This window comes from Pungitius pungitius, chromosome 12 (genome assembly GCF_949316345.1).
Source record: "Pungitius pungitius chromosome 12, fPunPun2.1, whole genome shotgun sequence".
Lineage (NCBI taxonomy): Eukaryota > Metazoa > Chordata > Actinopteri > Perciformes > Gasterosteidae > Pungitius > Pungitius pungitius.
The window spans coordinates 10,838,726-10,859,709 of NC_084911.1; the positions used below are offsets into that span (position 1 = coordinate 10,838,726).

Consider the following 20,984-nt stretch of genomic DNA (forward strand, 5'->3'; position numbering starts at 1 on the left):
TGTCCATGCCTTTTATGTAAAAGTATGTAGACTATAAGGAACACGGGATGATCAGTTGACAACAACTCTAGTAAAATCCAGAATATCTTCAATTACTGTGCACGTCAGCAGAGCTTCTACTCAAACATCGTGGTTGTGCGACTGCCTCTGTCCCAGAAATGTTGCCCCATTTAATTATTGTAAACAATGAAAGGTTAAACGTGGTCACTGTAAACAGGTTTAACTCGTTGTGTGCTTCTCTCTCCATCTACTCCACAGTGATGTGCAGCTGACGGAGGAAGCAGTCCGGCGGTACTTGATCCGTAAACCGATGACCACCAAAGACCTGCTGAAGAAGTTCCAGACCAAGCGCACGGGTTTGAGCAGCGAGCAGACCGTCAATGTGCTGGCGCCAGGGCCGGGTCTAGGCAGGGGCAAGAGGGGGCCTGGCCCCCTCAAATAAATGTTGTGCCCCCTCAAACTAGGTGCTAGAGCAATGCCCCCTCAAGATTTGTGGCTGCCCCCTCATACATGCCTGTCTAGACCCGGCCCTGGCTGGCGCAGATCCTGAAGCGCCTCAATCCGGAGCGCAAGAATGTCAACGACAAAATGCACTTCTACCTCACTGAATAAGCAATGAAGCCGAGAGGTGTGGAGAGACGGGGGAGGCGAGGAGGGAGAGAACGCCACGGTCTATATGCTGTTGTGACACGCCAACGCATCAGTCAATGCTGATTTAGCAACAAAAAATATTTGTTTCTGCTAAGTATTAAGCATCCCAAACTTTTTTTTCATTCCCTGAAATCTCCCATCAGATCGTAGAACATTAAGTGAATTTCTAGTTTTCCCTCAAAGTGTGAACAGTTTAACATGAAACTTGAGGATTGGGAAAGTTTTTGTTTAGTTTTCTGTAAGATTTTCAAATAAAAGGGTTCGCTCTCTGTATTCTGTTCCTCATTCACATTTTATTGTATAGTCTCGTATGAATACAGCAACAGCTTATTAATAATTATGCTTCATGAACGGAACTAAAAAAGGATCTAAAATCTTAATCGGTAATCTATAAATACGAAGTAAGGTTTTATTAACAGATCATTTATTTCCCTCTATAATGTAAGATAGCATCTTCAAGGAGCAAACTAAGTCAATTTGTTCTGGAGGTACGATCACCATTATGTAAAACCCCTTAGAGATTAGAAATGAAGAGGCTCCAGGACACTAGTGAATGTGTTTATGTACAAATATAGTTTTTCAAACAGATCTTTTCTTCCAGCTATAATGTAAGACTGCATCCGCAAGGGCTTCCAAATTTGTTCAGGTTGCTTTGGAGGTTTGCTGAGTATGTTTTCAGCCACTGTGCATCCACTATAGGAGGAGGGAAGGTCAGTGTGCAGGCATTTGTTTGTTCTTTTCCATAACTATCCCTTATTTGCATACTCAGGTCCTGGTAGTTGACTGTTTGGGTTGATCTGCGATCACTGTTGTAACACCCCTTAGCGATTGGATTTGAACAGGCTTCACTACACTAGAGAATGTGTTCATCCATGTTAAATGTGGCACTGAATGTAATAATATGAGACAGTCATGACAACTTGCATCACACCAGAACCAAAGAATGCTGCCAATGGTGGGTGGGTCACTTCATGTTCGGGCATTCTTGTAGTTGGTCTCGAACCAGTTGCATGTCATCTTTATAGCTGAGGAGAGAAAAAAATGAACACAGCAAGTCATTACCAGCCTGAGCACTCCTTTATTTGTTCTATTCTCCTTCACGCCCTTGTGTACACAGTTCCATGGATTACAGGGTTTTAAAGTGTTGAAATAGTATTGTGGTATTGAAGTCAGACCTTCATTGAGGGGTGTGAAGGAGAAGTCGGGCAGGAGGCGCCTCAGCTTGGCATTGCTGGCGGTTTTCTTCATCTGGCCGTCTGACATGGTGGTGTCAAACTGATCTTAAGGGTCAAGGCTACACTGATTTTTAATCTCTTTGCACGTAAAGAAAAAGTGTGAACTATTTAAGGGGATCTATCAGCAGAAATTGAATATATTATTAGGTATGTTTTATTATAATTAGAATGGTGTTGATACCTTTAAAGAATGCGTTTGAAATTGTATAGAAATAGAAACAAAGATTGTTTGAATGGTTGAATTTTTTTTTTATTATGTTGGAAACTTTATGTTGGAAGGCTTTTAAGTCAGCAGCTCCATATGGAGCTTTTATAAGGTGAAGAGATTCTTTATAGCATGTACGTCATATCCAAGGTTCACAGAAGCATCTCAGAATTAAAACAGTTTGCATATTAATTCCAATGGCTTCATTGTAGAATGTTAAAAGGATACATTTATTTCTCCTTTGAAGTCGACAGCCTTTGTGATCATGTCCACAGCTTCTTTGATTCAATTCAATTCAATTCATTTTATCTTGTATAGCCCAAAATAGCAAATTACAAATTTGCCTCAGAGGGCTTTACAGTCTGTACACATGCAACATCCTCTGTCCCGAAACCCTCAACTCGGCACAGGAAAAACTCCCCAAAATATGAAAAAACCCTTCAATGGGGAAAAAAGGGAAGAAACCTTAGGGAGAACGTCAGAGGAGGGATCCCTCTCCCGGGATGGACAGACTGCAATGGATGTCATGTGTACATGTGGCAAGCGTGAGTGTGATTATCGGGGTAGGAACTACCCCGATGATCTATATTTTAACTAGGGGGAAACAAAGGAAACTAAAAGGAAACCAGCAACGCGACCCTGGGAGAAATCACCCAGGGAAAAGAAAGAGATCTATGAATAAGGTAAAATTACTAAATCTAAACAAAAGGACAACACAAGTTCGTTACACTGAGCAGGCAAGAGACGTGTTTCCAAAAGCAGATACAAGTTTATTTGGCACAATTAAAGTCTAAAAAAAAGGTAATCCTAGTTGTATAAATTGTCAGGTTTTCCAGGGCTGGGGCATTCGTGCTCAAGGTGAGTGAGGGGTGGAGGTATAAACTTAAAATGGGAACACCACAATCCAAATTAACACTCCAAACACACAAAAGCAAAGCAAAACAAAGGAGGGGAGTGAATAAGACACCTCACACGAAGGGACACCATCACCAAACAGGATCACAATGGTCAACCCTCGAACGCAGCCCTTAGCTGGCAATGTCCGTAAAAAAAGTGGGTTTAATCCCCCCCACAAAGCAGCAGCAGTCCAAAACGGGTCAGGGTAGTCGGGACCTCAGCGTGGCATAGCTCCGGGACAAAACGAGCAAACGCGCAGTCCGACCTGCCAGCGCCTGCACATAAACGCAAGTTTTATTACGGTGCAGACTAAATCGCAGATGCGCAATAGACTGCCACATACCTGCACGGTGGAACAATTTGCGCAACCCTGCTGGGAGTGCCGAGCGTCTGCCGAACCTGCAGCCAGGTAAACCCGGAAGGGGGAGGTGCGTATCAGCTGTCAGAGAGCGAGCAGATCTACAGGTCCCTCCTTTTATAATAAATCAAGGGGGACAATAATGAGAGTGGGCAGAGCCACTGGAAAAAAACAGCCATCCTGCTACAATCTACCCCCACTCTTTGTATCGCCGTCCCGACGATAAACTAAATGCGTGTTTAACTCCAGGGTCTAAAGAGTGCAGTGACTAAGTGGGATACGGGGCGCTCGGAAATTGCAGCCCCTGATGCCAAGTCCCCCACCGGCCTTGGAATGCGGTGGACATTAGGATGGTGGCCAGCAGTTGACCGCGTTGACCTCCGGGGTGGCAAGTTGATAGGGTCAGAGGAGCTGGTGGACGGAGCAACTGGGGATGCAGATGGCAGGTCTGAATTCAGAACAGGGGGCACTGATGGACCTGGTACAGTGGGATCCATGTTAGGTCGATGGTGTAGCTGTTGAGGAGCGGTTTTAGTCTCGGCCGCTGCCCGAGTGGCTGGAAAGGTGGGGAGGGGAGCAGTCCTGGGGACCAGGAACAACAAGTCACCATCACAGGAGGACTCAGAGACTGGGCTGTCAGGGGGCGGTGCATGACTGGCCACCGCATGGTCAGGGGGCTCCGCTCCAACCACCGCCTTCAACAAGGTACGGTGAACATGCTTTACTTTAGACAGATCATCCTTTGGGGCTATGGTGTAGACGGCGCCTCCTTCCTTTGGTGCTTTGAGGACTGAATACACTGTTGAGCTCCAGCGGTCTTTCATCTTGTGACGCCCCCTGGTACTCAAGTCGCGCAGGAAGACTGACTGACCTTCTTTCAGTGGTTCACCTCTAAGGTGCTCATCATGTGCCGTCTTTCTGCGCTCCGCTGCAGTCTTCATGCATTCTCTTGCACCATCAAACGCAATCTGCAACCGGGCCTGATGTTCTTGGATCCATTCATGAACACATTCCACTGACAGGGTCCTGGACTCTGGCCAACAGGAAATCAATGGGGAGTCTGGGCTCCTGACCGAACATTAAAAAGAATGGTGATTCACCAGTGGTTTGATGGGGAGTGGTGTTATAAGAATAAAGGACTTGTGGGAGGCAAGAGGTCCAGTCTCTTTTCCGGGATGGAGGCAGTGTGCGGAGGAGGTTATGGAGAGTTCGGTTAAATCTTTCACACTGACCATTGCCGGCTGGGTGATATGGAGTGGTGCGAGATTTTTGGATGCCATAAAGACTGCAAAGTTGCTGGATAAGTGCACTCTCGAAGTTGCGTCCCTGATCCGAATGTATCCTTGCAGGAACCCCAAACATTGAAAACCACTCCACCACCAAAACATGGGCTACAGTAGAAGCATGTTGATCACGGGTGGGGATGGCGAGCGTATATTTACTGAAGATGTCGGTCATCACCAAGACATTTTCCATGCCATTTCGGGCAGGCTCCAGCAGGGTGTAATCAATGGCGAGGATCTCATTTGGTCTTGCTGCAAAAAGGTGTCCCATGGGATTCCTGGCAACAGGCTGACAGTCCCTGGCAACCTGACACCGCTCACAAGCATGGCACCACTGTACGACCTTTGTTGACATACCCGGGCCAATAACACCTGGATCGTAGAAGAGCGAGGGTCCGGTCCACACCCTGATGGCCATGTTCTTGGTGAACCTGTGTCAACACTTCAGGAACTAAAACTGCAGGCAGGAGCAGCTGGAGGATGGGCTCAGCTCCATCAGGGCGCAAGATCTGCCTATACAGGATGTCGCCCCTCTTAACCAGCCGGCCCCATTGACGCAGCAGGATCAATGCGGGAGGTGAGAGCTCTTGTCGCTCTGCATAACTGGGACGCCGTCCTTCCTCCCAGTACCTCTGGACTTCCCGAATGACCGAATCAGCCTGCTGCAGGTTGTGGATGTCATCAGGGGTTCTCTCAGGTAAAACAGTCACAGTTGCTTGTGTCACGACCGTTTTATTCACTTTCAGAACCTGCTGGAGTGGTTCCGGGAGTGGTGTGCCAGGGAGCATGGCAGTCATATCTAATGGGCCAGGAGGATGCTGACGGGACAAAGCATCCGCATTTCTGTTGCTTCTGCCGGGACGGTACTTCATCTCGAAGTCAAAAGAGGCCAACTGAGCTGCCCAGCGCTGTTCCGTGGCGCCAAGCTTAGCAGTCGCCAAATGACTGAGTGGATTATTGTCCGTGTAGACAATGCAGCGGTGGCCCAACAGATACTCTCGGAACTTTTCGGTCATAGCCCACTTTAGGGCTAAAAACTCCAGCTTCATGGAACTACAGTATAGTTTGCCATATTGCGCTCAGTGGGCCTTAGTCCACGGCTGGCATAAGCTATGGGCCTCACCTTGCCGTTTTGCTCTTGTGATAACACTGCACCCAACCCACCATAACTGGCGTCAACCTTGAGGATGAAGGGCAGTGAAAAGTCTGCGTAAGCAAGCACAGGGGCATTAGTGAGCTTGGTCTTAAGTGTCTCGAAACAGTCTTTAAGCTCCTCTTTCAGTGCTCAGGGCTCAGCTGTGGGGACCGCTGGACCCGTCTAGTCTTTGTGCCTCCAAGCTCAGTAATCAGTCGGTGGAGGGGGGCTGCCAGCGTTGCAAAGCCCTCCACGAAGCGGCGATAATAGCTTGCGAAACCCAGGAAAGACCGAAGCTCAGAGACCGTCTGGGGAGGCTGCCACCTTGCCACGGCCTCTATTTTGGATGGGTCCGTGGCGACACCGTTGGCCGATATAATGTGGCCGAGATACCGCACCTCTGGCTGGAAAAAGGTGCATTTGGAGAGCTTGGCCTTGAGTCTCTCCTGTTTCAGACGGGCTAGTACCACGTCAAGTCGCTGAAGATGCTGCTCTACAGTAGAAGAGAAAACAACAATGTCATCTAGGTATAATAGTAGAGACAGACCTTGTTCATTGCCAAAGATCCTCTGCATTAATCTTTGAAAAGTGCCAGGTGCATTACAGAGTCCGAATGGCATACGGTTCCACTCAAACAGGCCGAATGATGTACAAAATGCCGTCTTGGGTCGGTCCTTCTCCGTGACCTCAACCTGGTTGTACCCACTGGCCAGGTCCATGGTAGAGAACCAGCGTGCACCCGTCAAGGCATCCAATGATTCTTCAATGCGTGGCAGCGGGAACGCATCTTTCCTGGTCTTGGCATTTAGTTGCCGGTAATCGACACACATACGCAGGCTCCCATCCTTCTTCTTTACAAGCACAATGGGGGAGGCATAGGGGCTACAACTCTCTCTAATTACCTGAGCAGAAAGAAGCTGATTAATGTGGTCTTTAACAGCCTCATAATCAGAAGGGGATACACGCCTGTAGCGTTGCACGACTGGGGTCTCGTCTAACAGAGGAATGTCGTGAGAGATGAGGTTAGTGCAGCCTAAATCCCCGTCATGAGTAGAGAAAATAGGACTGTACTTTCTAAGGAGAGACCTAACCTGACCTTGCTCTTCAGGGGAAAGAGAGGACAGGTCTAAACCCTCAATCTGGTCTGGCACGGTAGGTAAGGCTGTGTGAGAAGCTACAATGGCTACAGTAGAAGGGACCTCTGCGATTCCTGCAGGGAGGCTGACAACACTCACTTTTTGTAAAGTGCCAAGAACAGTGCGTGGGTACAGCAGTACTTCTATAGAGCCAACATTTACAATGGGTATGTATGCTGTACCTCTAACTACCCTCACCACAGATGGAGAAGCCAACAAACCTGCAGGTAAACCAGAGTCAAGGGGCTCGAACAATACTGTGCTATCGGTACCCTGCCCTGCGCAGGTAGCTGCGACTGTCTGCATCACACCACCTGCAATACGACAGGCACGCCTACCTCTGACCTTTGCCTTCCCAGACAGCTCCTGGGAGGTCTGCGTGGTCACCTGATGGTACTCCTGTAATGCCTGCGTGACAGGTTTGTGGGGCCTGCGTGACAGAGGGCAGATTGAACAGGGACAAACCGTGCTGCACAAAGAGCTCTTGATAACATTTCTGGATCACAACATTTCTGGATCACATTCATTCCCAACACACCAGGGGCCTGAAGAGAAGCATTACCAGGGGGGTCTTTTACCACCAAAATGCCACACAGTGAAACTAGTTTACCGTACAACTCAACATCGAGCTCCAAGTAACCCAGGTACGGGATGCTCAAACCATTAGCTGCCCTTAGCTGTAACCAGCTACAGGCTTTGAGCCGCTCCTGGCCCCAAGGTTCAAAATGTTTTTGAAAGAAGCTTTCTGTAACAGTAGAAACCATAGAGCCGGTGTCAATCAAACATGGCACTTTGACTCCTCCCATGAGAACCTCTAAATAGGGACAGGACGACACCAGTCTGGAGCCTTGAGCTAGCCCACCAGACACAGGGCGTGAGCCATGAAGGGCCCCACCCAAACTGTGACTCTGCAGTTTGGTGGGTGCTAGTTTTCCGGAGCCGTGCTGGGTTCTGCCTGCCTAGCAGACGGCCTGGAATCTGGTGAAGAAAACTGGGGGCGGGAATTGCGCACACCATCACAGTCTCTCGCAAAATGGCCTGGTCTCTGACAGCGATGACACACTCGGGGCCCACGATGCGCTGCATGACCACCAGCATGAGGGCGCTGCATACGAGCGAGGGTCTGGGTTAACTGGTCGAGCTGCTCTTGTTGTAGCCTCAACATTTCCTTCAACTCTACCATTTCTGAGGACGGAGGGACACATACAACAGAATGAGCACCCTGAACTCCATACTGAATGCCACTGATGGAAGGGACGGAGTTACTGCGGCCTCTGAAGGCGCTGGGCAGACCTTCACGCTCCCACCTAATGGCTTCCCCTCTGACGTCGAGCAAGGTAGCTGCAGGTTGATGACGAACAAACTGTTTAAGCTCTCGCCTCAGGGTGCTGTCTAAGACCTGCTCAACGAACTGATCCCGCAGCAGACTATCTGTATTTAGCATTCCAGCCGGTGCACGCTGCTTCACCCTTTCCATAAGGCTCATGAGAGCGAGCAAAAATTCAAGTAGCGTTTCCCCTTCATGTTGCTTACGGGAGAAAAATACTTCCTGCAAAGCCACATACGACTCAGAACAGCCATAGAGTTCTTGTAATATAGTGATTAGTCTAGCTGGGTCCCCGCGCTCTGTGCTGGGGCGGTATTTAATTTCCTCCCGTGCTTCTCCCTCTAAATGGTCATACAGAAAGTAGGCCTGATCAGCTGGGGCTAAATGACGAGCCCGCATACACGACTGTAGCTCTTCAAGCCACTCGCTCAGCGCTATCCCTGACCTTCCTCTAAACATAGGGCACTTTATGTCTCGGGGCACGAACACTAACCTCTCGGCTGCAGGGGCACTGGCAGAAGTAAGGGCAGTAGGCAGTACTGAGGAGGTTGAAGGTGTAGCACTAGGGGGCGGCACCAACGAAGCGTGACGCAACCTCTCATTGTCAGCCTTTAACTGCGCCACCAGAGCTAGCAACTCATGCATTTCTTCCTCCATGGTTGCCAGGGGACTGCTGCTGCTTTGTCTTATTAAAAAAAAAAAAAACAACAAAAAAAAACACAAAGGAACACACGTCGCTGCCTTTTTTTTTTTTTTTTTCAGTATAAATCCTGCCAGCAACGCCAAGTTTGTGGCAAGCGTGAGTGTGATTATTGGGGTAGGAACTACCCCGATGATCTATATTTTAACTAGGGGGAAACAAAGGAAACTAAAAGGAAACCAGCAACGCCACCCTGGGAGAAATCACCCAGGGAAAAGAAAGAAATCTATGAATAAGGTAAAATTACTAAATCTAAACAAAAGGACAACACAAGTTCGTTACACTGAGCAGGCAAGAGACGTGTTTCCAAAAGCAGATACAAGTTTATTTGGCACAATTAAAGTCTAAAAAAAAAGGTAATCCTATTTGTATAAATTGTCAGGTTTTCCAGGGCTGGGGCATTCGTGCTCAAGGTGAGTGAGGGGTGGAGGTATAAACTTAAAATGGGAACACCACAATCCAAATTAACACTCCAAACACACAAAAGCAAAGCAAAACAAAGGAGGGGAGTGAATAAGACACCTCACACGAAGGGACACCATCACCAAACAGGATCACCAGTGAGGCCCTCAGTACCTGGAATCAAAGATGGACAGTTAATGGCAGACTGAAAATAAATTCGACAACAATAAAGTTCCAATAGAAATAAAAAAAAAAACAGAACAGGAAAAATATCAAAACAGGTTACATTTTGAACTCAAAGAACTAAACCATCAAGTAATCAAAAAAAACTACAAAAATAATAAAGAAAGATCTCCCTTGCCATCCACCTCCTGTTTCAGGCGGCTAAACAGGAAAACGTAAACACAACAGGCATTAAAATGCGGACACCGGGATTTCAACCCTCGAACGCAGCCCTTAGCTGGCAATGTCCGTAAAAAAAGTGGGTTTAATCCCCCCCACAAAGCAGCAGCAGTCCAAAACGGGTCAGGGTAGTCGGGACCTCAGCGTGGCATAGCTCCGGGACAAAACGAGCAAACGCGCAGTCCGACCTGCCAGCGCCTGCACATAAACGCAAGTTGTATTACGGTGCAGACTAAATCGCAGACGCGCAATAGACTGCCACATACCTGCACGGTGGAACAATTTGCGCAACCCTGCTGAGAGTGCCGAGCGTCTGCCGAACCTGCAGCCAGGTAAACCCGGAAGGGGGAGGTGCGTATCAGCTGTCAGAGAGCGAGCAGATCTACAGGTCCCTCCTTTTATAATAAATTAAGGGGGACAATAATGCGAGTGGGCAGAGCCACTGGAAAAAAACAGCCATCCTGCTACATACAGAATCAACAATGTAAAAGATGTACAACACACTCAATTCCTCTAACTGAAATGATACAAGTAATTGCAAGTAGCAGAACAGGTGTACGGCAGGACCACTGCAGGGACAACCTCCATCAGATAGAACCACCATCCACAGAGGCTTCTGTGGGGAGGGAGAGCAGAAAGATGTTGGTTTTTGATGACAGTAATATGAATCATATTTAAAGTAATGATGATGGCAGCAGCAGGTGTCAGCAGAGCCATGAGCCAGGAGTCAGAACCGGGGTCCGCACGAAACTTTGATCCACGGAGACCTGCTAGGCGAGAAAGCACAAAAAACTCCCGGAAATAAGCTTAATTAGTGTTGCACATAAATAAAACATGGATGATTGTGGGAGGAGAGAGTGAGAGTGTGAGAGTGAAAGAGGGGCTCGGTGTGTCCTAAGAAGTCCCCCGGCAGTCTAAGCCTAGAGCAGCTTAACTAAGGGCTGGTCCAGGCTAACTTGAGCCAGCCCTAACTATAAGCAATATCAAAGAGGAACGTTTTAAGCTTTATCTTAAATGAACTGACCGAGTCTGCCCCTCGGACTGAAAGTGGAAGCTGGTTCCACAAAAGAGGAGCTTAATAACTGAAGGCTCTGGCCCCCATCCTACTTTTTAAAACTCTAGGAACCACAAGTAGCCCAGCATCTACGGAGCGTAGATGCCTTGTAGGGCAATACGGTGTAACAAGCTCTTTAAGATAAGACGGTGCCTCACCAGCAAGTGCCTTATAGGTGAGGAGAAGTACCTTAAATTCTATTCTTGAATTAACAGGAAGCCAGTGCAGAGAAGTTAATACAGGAGTTATATCATCCCATTTCTTAGTTCTTGTTAATACACGTGCTGCAGCATTCTGAATCAGTTGGAGAGGTTTAAGCGATTTACAAGAGCAGCCTGATAACAAAGAATTACAGTAATCCAGTCTAGAAGTAACAAATGCATGAACTAGTTTTTCTGAATCACTTTGAGACAGGAAGTTCCTGATTTTCGATATATTCCGTAGATGAAAAAAGGCAGTCCTTGAAGTCTTCTTTATATGAGAGTTGAAGGACATATCCTGGTCGAAGAGAACTCCAAGATTTCTGACGGTGCTGTTGGATACCAGAGCAATTCCATCCATAGAGACTGTATCACGTGACAGCTGACTTCGAAGGCGCTCTGGGCCTATCATGATAACTTCCGTTTTTTCCGAGTTTAACATCAGGAAGTTGCAGGTCATCCAAGTTTTGATGTCTCCAAGACAGTCCTGAAGTCTAACAAGTTGGTTGGTGTCTTCTGGCTTGATTGATAGATACAGTTGAGTATCGTCTGCATAACAATGGAAGTTTATGCGGTGTTTTCTGATAACGTCGCCCAAAGGAAGCATGTACAGGGTAAATAGAATTGGTCCAAGCACAGAACCTTGTGGGACTCTGTGACCAACATTCGTGGTCCTCGATGATTCACCGTTCACAAACACAAACTGGGATCGATCCGATAAATAAGATTTAAACCAGCTGAGTGCAGTTCCTTTGATGCCAATCAAGTGTTCCAGTCTCTGCAGCAGGATACGGTGATCGATGGTGTCAAATGCAGCACTGAGGTCCAGCAATTGATTGATTGAGATTTCATCCTCCTCACCCACTGACAAGAAATCCACAGTTAAAAGTGAGGGAATGCTGTACACATAGTGACTGTGTCTTTCTTTGACATACAACACAATCAAAAACACCTTATGATAACCCTATGATGCTCGCTAAGGGTGAGTTTGGTACTACTCACCAGAGAGGATAATGGGGGCAACTTCTTCATATTCTCTCAGGACCCAAATGATTAGACGAGCCAAATCCTGAAGGTGAACACAGACAATGGGACTTTGCTTTGTTAGTCGACAGTATGTTATCATACATATTTATCTCAGAGATACATTTGGCCAATATAGAAATATTCATCAAAGCACATAACTATACATTCAAATCTAATGAAAATATATACTAGTACTCGTACCAGGGAGTAGACAAACTGCCTTTTAGGAGCTCCAGAGCCACAGACCGTCAATGGAGTTCCTTCCTCTGTGAGAGAGACATAAAAAATAGATCATATTACTTCTATTCTGTTGTTGTCTGTTTGTATGTTTTGTTCACTATTTTCAGTGCAGGCATGCATGAAAATGGATTAGTGAAGTCACTTTTGGCCTTGTACATCTTGTTGATGAGTGCCGACAGCACATGACCATTTTCTATGTTGAAGTTGTCATGTGGACCAAAAACATTGGTTGGGATGACCGCCGTGTAGCAATGACCGTACTGCTGAGAGTTTGCCCTGTGGACACAGAGGAGCCATCAGACGGACTGCAACACTTTTATTATCACACTTTATTTAATTTTTTTCCCCTTTGATTTGAGCTCCAAACTCACATTTCCCTTTTAAAGTCATCAGAACCTTTAGGAAGAAACTTCCTCCCTCTCAGAGCCTTTAGTGCTTCGGGATGGTCATAAATTGAACCTGTTTGACTAAGTCAACAAAGGTGTTTATATTGGACCCAACTGAAGCTTTGCTCCAACCGCAGCCCTTTGTCGGGGATGAATGCAGGTTCACCAGTTTGTCTACACTGCGTCCTTGTTTTCACAACACAGCTGCCTACCGGTTCTGAACATCAATCATCCGCTTTGCGTGCGAGTATCCAAAGTTGGAGTCATGAGGTGATCCATTGTGCATCTGTGAGAGTGGAACATTACAGAAAACACACAGTTACATCAAGTGCATTTTGCCCCATTTTACGGCTGTGTAGTGACACACAATGAGTACACAAAAGGAAGGAGATTACCATGGTCTCGTCGATGGGGTACGTGGTTTTGTCAGGGAAGATACAACTGGACAAGCAGGACACGACTTTGGTCACACCTGACTCGTGGGCAGTGTGTAGCACGTTGTCATTGATTTTGATGTTGTCCCTCTGTGAAGGTGTCAAACTGTCACTGACATGACGCGGTAACACAACGTGACATCAGTTAAAGACAACAAGATGTATATATTTTTTACTGTATTTTTTTCTTTCTAAGGAGTGGCTCGGGGACAGTGCCAGGTGGGAGCATTTGCAATCAGCTGGAAATAATTGACGTGTGTGTGTGTGTGCTCTCCTCCCTATTTAAACGCAGTGAGGTGGGCGAGCGAGAGGAGACGGAAGAACGAGCGAGCTGGACCCACACCTACATATATATATATATATATATATATATATATATATATATATATATATATATATATATATATATATATATATGTATGTAGGGTAATAAAGAATCTTTTTTTCCAACAATGTTGAGGACTGTTGTGTCCTATGAAATAAATTTAACCAACCAGTTCTTGTTCCCATTTTAGTTTTACATAACCTGTTGTATTTCCTAGATTTTCCATCAGTTGTTGATTTTGTGCTGTATTTTTCTGTCAAAAAATGTCCTTAATTAGAGAAGTGGTCCAGGTTACTTATTACCACACTTCCATCTTTAATAACTGTGCACGTTGCTGTTATTCCATGTGGGGTCCATTGTTTAAACCTTCGATCAAGAATACCTAGAATAAAATGTGTATCATAGGCTATCCATTGTAGGGGCCTGAGCTCCTCTTATCTGTGTTTCCATATCACTTTAAACCACAGCTCAATTGTAAATTGGTTTACAACGTCCATCTGTTCAAGTACATGTTTTGCCACAGTTCTGTCTCCAATAAGGCTTTGAATTCCGCTTTCTTCTACATATCGTTCAAGATTTTTCCACTTTGCGTGATATTCGTTGGTACCCCAGTTTATTATTGGGTCTAATTTGAGCTGTATGTATGTATGCCTTGAGGTTTGGTGGTGACATGCCCCCTTCATATTTTCCAATCTGTAATGTTTCATATTTGATTCTTGGCCATTAGCCAGTCCATTTAACCCTTAAAATAATTTTATCCCAAGCTCTGAATTGCTTCTCAGGGATCTCGATTGGAAGTGCTTCAAAGCAGTAGAGGAGTTTTGGAAGTATGCTCATTTTTATAGCATCTATCCGTGAGCTGAAATCAATTGGGAGGACAGCCCACCTCTCTATTTCACTCCTAATGTCTTGATATATAGATCATCAAGACTTTTTGTTACAGTCACTCCGAGGTACGTCAATCTTTTAGAACTCCATTAAGTTAATAGTTTGTTGTTAACTTTCAGATGGTTTGTAGTTCAGTGTTATGTTTTCTGTTTTGGACAAATTCAATTTATATCCAGGAACCAAACGTCTCAAGTCGATGCATTAATTTAGGCAGGCATATGTCAGGGTCCTCTAAGTAATGGCTCACCTGCAAAAAGCCCTGTAATGTGTTCTTGCTTTCCAACCTTTATCCCTTTGAGGTCTTTTTTCTGCCTAACTGCTTGTGCCAGGGGTTCTATGAAGATTACAAATAGAGTTGGTGAAAGACAACATCCCTGCCTGGTGGACTGCCCCAGTGCTATTAAGCGCGTGTGAAATCTAACCAATGGCGAGCTGGCATGTCATAGGCCGGCGACGCCAGGACCACAAAGCTATAAAGGGACCCAAAGGGAAAGCCCATCTTGTATCAGGAGGCACACGCGGCGGGTTCCTCCACCCTGGACGAGACACCGCTCTCACGGTCCTCCAACTCCGAGGAACTGGAGGTGGTGAGCGTGGAGGCAGCGGAGGCTGAGGACGCGGAGGCGCCTCATTCCCCTCCCGCCGCCCAGGAGCTGCCGGAGGTACTCACTCGAGCCGCTGAGAAACTCAGCATCAGCTGGCCGGCGGATAGGCAGGAGCCTACTACGAGCGGTAAGTTGCACGGTTTCTGCCTTCCCGTAGAGTACCTGGTGCTTGCCATTCTTACCGGACGTCCACGCCGAGGTGTTGGTGTCCTGGGGGAAGCCGGTGTCCGCTCGCGTTTACAACCCCCATACGGCTTTGTATTCGTCACTAGCTGAGGCTAAACGACATGGCTATGTGAGCATGCCGGTCGGGGCCACGTGTGGTTTAGTACACCGGTGTTGCCCACCAAGCCCCTGAGGTCCACCTCGGCGCTACCTCCATGCAGAGAGTCGGGCTGTTACAGCCGCTACTCCATTGTTCCAGAGAAGGGTGGGGGTTTGCGTCCGAATACTAGATCTACGCCGGTTGAACCACGAAGTCGCGAAGTTGAGCTTCAAGATACTCACTCTCAAACAGATCGCGTCACAGATCAGGTCCGAGGACTGATTTATCACGATAGATCTTCAGGACGCCTACTTTCATTTACCCATCCTCCCACAACACAGGAAGTTCCTGAGGTCTGCTTTTGGGGACAAAGCTTACCAGTACCGGGTTCTTCCGTTTGGCCTAGCCCTCTCACCCCGTACGTTTACCAAGTGCGTGGATGCAGCTCTGGCACCACTGCGTTTCCAGGGCATCCGCATCTTGAACTACATCGACGACTGGTTGATTTTAGCGCCATCCGAGCGGCTGGCGGCCCAACATCGAGGTGTTGTGCTCGCCCACATCAACCATCTCGGGCTGAAACTCAACGCCAGGAAGAGTAGCTTCGATCCTCTCTGCAGTCAAGCAGGCCAAGCTAGGCCAGCCACTCACTGTGAAACAGTTTCAGAGACTGTTAGGTCGGCTGGCAGTGGCCTCCAATGTGATCCCTTGCGGCCTGTTGCACTTTAGACCGTTACAGTGGTGGCTCAGAGCCATGGGATTCTCCCCGAGGGAAACCACCGCCGTCTGATCAAGGTCACTCGGCGATGCCTGCGGGCTCGGGCCATATGGTGGTCCCTCGGGAGACTCCCCCAGGGTACCTAAACCAGAGGGCAGACGCCCTGTCGAGACAGGGGCCGAGGCCCGGGGACTTTGGTCGTGCCGGAGTAGACCTGTTTGCCTCCAGAGAGACGTAGCCGAGGTCACGCCTGTACGCATTTCCCCCGGTTGCTCTTCTCCCAGGGGGTCTGGAGAGGGTCCGTCAGTTTACTGTTAGTAGCCCCGTTCTGGCCAGCCCGAGTATGGTTCGCGGACCTTATATTGCTCCTTGCAGATCCTCTGTTGCAGATTCCCATCAGAGCGGACTTACTCTCACAGGCGTCGGGGTCCATCGTTCTCCTCGCCCGGAGCTATGGAAACTATGGGCGTGGCACCTGAGGGGGCCCGCCTCTTAGGATCTGGTCTCTCGACCGAGGTTGTGGAGTCCATCCTCCACTCCAGAGCCCCCGCTACAAGGAAGGCGTATGCCGGTAGGTGGAGGCTCTTTGCCACTTGGTGTGGGGAACGACAGCTAGACCCAGTTAACTGCCCAGTCGGTTCAGTACTGGAGTTCCTGCAGGAACGATTCTCCACAGGTTTATCCCTGTCTACTATCAAAGTATATGTGGCGGCCCTGTCGGCAACTCATGCCCCACTGGATGGGCGTTCTCTGGGGAGACACCCACTGGTATCCCGCTTCCTCCGTGGCACCTTGAGGCTGAGGCCAGCAGCCAGCACAAGAGTACCATCCTGGGACCTGGCCGTCGTACTAGAAGGTCTCTCCGGTGCTCCGTTCAACCCATCGCAGAGGTTGCAGTGAAGTACGTGGCTCTTGATAATCAAAAGCTTTTTTCTTAGTGCTGGGTTAGGAGATCTTTGCCCTGTCCTGCTGAAGAATTTAAGGCCAGAGGGCGAACAGGATGTGCCGGCGAGGCCAGACAATCTGGCACCAGGGTGGTGCTCTAACTAATACCGTTGAGAACTAGATTAACAGACATATAGACAGAAGCTTCTAGTGTTACATATATGGGAGCAGTTTATGTCCGGAGGCAAGGTCAGCGGGTCAACCAGCAGATGTGTAAGATAAGGGGGGAGGCTCACACCACACCCCAACCAACACTCAACCATTGTTCTTTGTTTACGTTAGGCAAGGTGGTCTGCACATTGGATGTGACCGGATCCTTAGAGGCGGGGGGAGAAGGTTCATCCCCTACGCCAGCTTAGGGCCAATAGAAATCTTTTCTTTGTCTTTTGGGTTATAAAACATGATGTTTTTGCTGATGTTAGTTAGTTGTTCCTACAGCCTGCGTGCTGCCTGAACTGCTCCTGCCTTTGCAAATGCAGCGCTTATACTTGACCTGTGATCAGATGAATAAATCTACCAGAACGAGAGAAGTAGTTTGGCTGAATTCTTCCAGACGTCCCCATCCAGGCTTCCAATTTTTGAACACGAGCCTCTCTTTTGAAATTACTAACAATTTTGGTGACGTCCCGACGTGATTGGCTGACCTGAATGAAGATTGAGGGGGCATCCGTTTTCCGGAACAGGCAGAAGGCCGGCGGCGTGGTTCAGCGTTGACAACAAAGGAGCGCGCTACAGAATGGGTGAGCAGACGAGCCCCTTTTTGTTCTAAAGGAATGAAAAGTCTGCGATTGGACAAATCTAAAATAATTGTTGTCAACTGCAGAATACGTCTCTGTCCTATAAGACCACTAAATTTAAACTAAATTTCAAAATTTTCTGATGATCACATGTAAAGTATAAGCACATAATCACATTGAATTCAACATCAGGGAAAGTGAATAAGTGTCCGTAGGGTAGGGAATTTAGGTTTTATCAACTCAGTAGAAATCCAGAGTTGAAGTTTGCGTCCCTCTGGTGATCGCAGTACTACGTATGCATGAACTAGTATTGGCGATTTAGTGTAAGAGTAGGGACCTAGCGGGTAGGGATTTAGTTAATCAAATACAGGGTTTAAAAAGGAACGACGGTGCTCACTTGAGCTATCGAAGGTCGACCCTCAGTCATTAGAAATCCAGAGTTGAAGTTTGCGTCCCTCTGGTGATCGCAGATCGTTACGTTCGCATGCAGTACGGCTGGCGATTTAGTTTAAGAGTAGGGACTCAGCGGGTAGGGAACTTTAGGTAATTATATAGAGTTTAAAAAGGAATGACGGGGCTCACTTGAGTTCCCTGAGGTCGACTCTTAGTCGGTAGAAATCCAGAGTTGAAACGGTCCCTTTGGTGATTGCAGTTGCACGTATGTATGTCGTGGACTGGCAGTTTAGATTAGAGCAGGGTTTAAATTTATGTTAATCATTAGTCAGAAGAAAACCCAAGTTGAAAGGTACCTCTGGTCCTGCAGCCCCATTAGTGTGATATGGGGACTGGCAGGTTAGAATATTAGATGACGAAATAAGGACACAGGGAAAGATTTGTTATTTTTCATACTGGGAAATGTGTGGGTGGTTGGTGTAACTCCTGGTGTTTTACCGAACCTAGAAGCTGTGGATCAGGACTTGAAAAGGACTGAGAATCTGACAGTGAAAAGTGTTTGACCGGATTACACATTTGTGGGGATATGTATTAAAGGGTAAAAGGGAAAATCATAGTCAATAGTGGTGATACAAACATGAGAGAAATAAAACAATACAAGTGAACTGGTGTTATAAGCCTCAACAATCGAGCGCTGTATTCCTCTAATACAGTAGAAGCTTCTTGATTGGGTTCACAGTATTGGGCATTGTGTCCTTTCTCTGGTGTTCTAAAGCCATGTGTGAACAAATAAAATAACCTGTGAAACTGTGAGGAAAACAGAGGAAACCATAATGATATGGGATGGATGCAAAGTAGGCACTCTGGGTCTATTTAAGATCTATGAGAGATTTATGAAAAGAAAAAAAAATTAAATTAAAAAAGGAAACATGTAACAGAAATAAGTGGAGTGGGACGTAGAGATGCAGGAAGGCTGCAGCTGCGGAGCCCCTTATCATGATGAGACAGAGACTCAGCCAGCAGGGTGCTGCAGCCGGCTGCGGAGCCAGCACACACACAAGCACACACACAAGCACATGCAGTGCTAGGAGCTAAAGGGAGACAATGTGGAAAAATTCTTATAAAGTTGTGTGATTATTGATGCCAACAGAGTTTCACACAGGCAGTTAGAAAAGTTCAGTGTAAGAAGTGAATTAGATAGACGTAGCAAAAGAAAAAGATATAAAATAAAAATTGATTTTAATGGTTTAATGATTTTGTGTCATTTGGGGTTCACACAAATCAGTTAGTTTGACGAATCAGAATAAATTAATATGTTAACACCCCTTATGGGTGAGACACGCACAAGCGTCGGTGCAGTTAGGGATTGTAGATCCAACAACAGGTTTACAAACAAAACAACAATTGGAGATATCAAAATTGTTTGGTTGTCCTGTTTTTTCAGAGTGAATAAAGTTGTTATAATGAAGCATGAATGACTTCTATGTGAATGAGTTTCTAGGACTCCAAGCTATTACCCCAATGTTGATTTAACTATATGAGGTCAACAATAGGTTATTAAGAACTGTAACTAAATGTGGAAATGTGGTAGAACATTTCTGGGAGAAACAAGTTGGGTATTTGAAAGACAGACCCCAGCCGGAGCCTGTCAATTAGAGTAATCTAAACACACCACAAGGTCACGGGATGGTCAGAAAAGGCCCCAACTCGTAGCTTGAGGAAAACAGCAATCAATCACCCGGTTCGGACAGAACGAGCATGAGACAGGGTGATGTTATCAAGGAAACTCGGCCAGATCAGAACCTGCATCAAAGTAATGATTTGAAACCTAAGAAGTGATGAGAAATGAGGAGAGTAGGTGTATATAGTGTCAGTCGTTTGGTATTAATGTTTGTAGTTTTAGTCTCCTACACTCAGAGATGAGCTGTAAATCGTTGAGTGCTGATATTGAGTGTATAGTGCACGATACACTTGATACAGTATCTTGATGATGGAAGCAAATGTCTGATCAAGGAATATTGATACTAGCAGGACATGAAATATGGAAACTTTGTTACAGACTGTCGTCTTGTAATGGTTCAACAAGTAACAAGTATTACCCGCTGCATTTGACTGCTAAACATGAGAGATCTGTACTCTATCAGTGTTGAATGCATGAATGAGTGAATGTATTGGATCCCAACTTGGACATGAGCTAAGTTGTGTTTGCAAGTAACAGATATGCCTTCGTTTTGCTTTTGGGCCGAAAAGCAGTAAAAGTGGAGACACTCAGGCTGCTGTAGGATAGGAAGTCCTGACCAGATGGGTCGGCTGCAAACTGAATTTATCGTCTCTTGGTCCTATTGTTTATTTCACTGGTGGTTTGGGATTAACCTTCTGATACATTGTTTAAAACTGTGGGTTTTAGTGATTGATACAACTGCAGATGTCCATCCACTAGTGATAGTAGTTCACAAGTTTAGAGAAGTTAATGCGGGAAGTGAAATCATTAGAGTTGTAGACATGCAGGAAGGAAGAAAGGAGGATATGCTAGAAGACACGTAATAGATCTTGTTGAAGGGTTTTATGGGAGTAACAAGGTCACAGCAGTCAGAAGATGTGTGGGAGCAACGGTGGGGCCATTAAGGCTGGACAAAGAGATACCTGCTCACTTGGAGCAACTCAAGCAAATTCTTGAACCACACACACACACACACACACACACACACATACTGTTGAATGAAATGAATCTTAAATGTAAGTATTCTTCAGTGATGTGATTAAGTCTATGTAGTTTTCTTAAATATTAGGACATAAAGAGGATATTTCTTCCTTTTTAGTTTAGATGATTTGGCTCATCACTACTGTAATGTCAAAAGTTACAAAGTTACACAAACAATTGGATTGTAGAGGGGATTTTACAAACAGATTGATCAAATATATTCCAACTTTTAGATGGATAACACACAACAGGTGCTGATCGGGTTTCAACAGGAAACAACGAATGCCCTGACCTACTTTCTTTTTAAGTGCAACACTTAAATCGAGGATTTAACGT

General features: G+C 46.4%; 1 protein-coding gene across 1 annotated transcript; it reads right to left on the reverse strand.

Moving 5' to 3' along the window:
- Window positions 1-539: 539 nt before the first annotated feature.
- Window positions 540-13,439, reverse strand: LOC134132957 (GDP-L-fucose synthase-like). Its single transcript, XM_062565973.1, has 9 exons — window positions 13,033-13,439; window positions 12,850-12,923; window positions 12,394-12,527; window positions 12,213-12,277; window positions 11,988-12,054; window positions 11,822-11,849; window positions 2,320-2,371; window positions 1,827-1,926; window positions 540-1,676 (listed from the first exon to the last, which is right to left on the reverse strand). Exons 1-9 carry the CDS (start codon window positions 13,033-13,035, stop codon window positions 1,621-1,623), a joined length of 579 nt encoding a protein of 192 aa, XP_062421957.1. The 5' UTR covers window positions 13,036-13,439; the 3' UTR covers window positions 540-1,620.
- Window positions 13,440-20,984: the final 7,545 nt, after the last annotated feature.

Coding starts and splice junctions, on each gene's coding strand:
- LOC134132957 (XM_062565973.1), bottom strand. Junction 12,055..12,212: donor GGCAGTTTGTCTACTCCCTG/GTACGAGTACTA, acceptor GTTCACCTTCAG/GATTTGGCTCGTCTAATCAT. Junction 1,927..2,319: donor ACTTCAAAGGAGAAATAAAT/GTATCCTTTTAA, acceptor CCTTAAGATCAG/TTTGACACCACCATGTCAGA.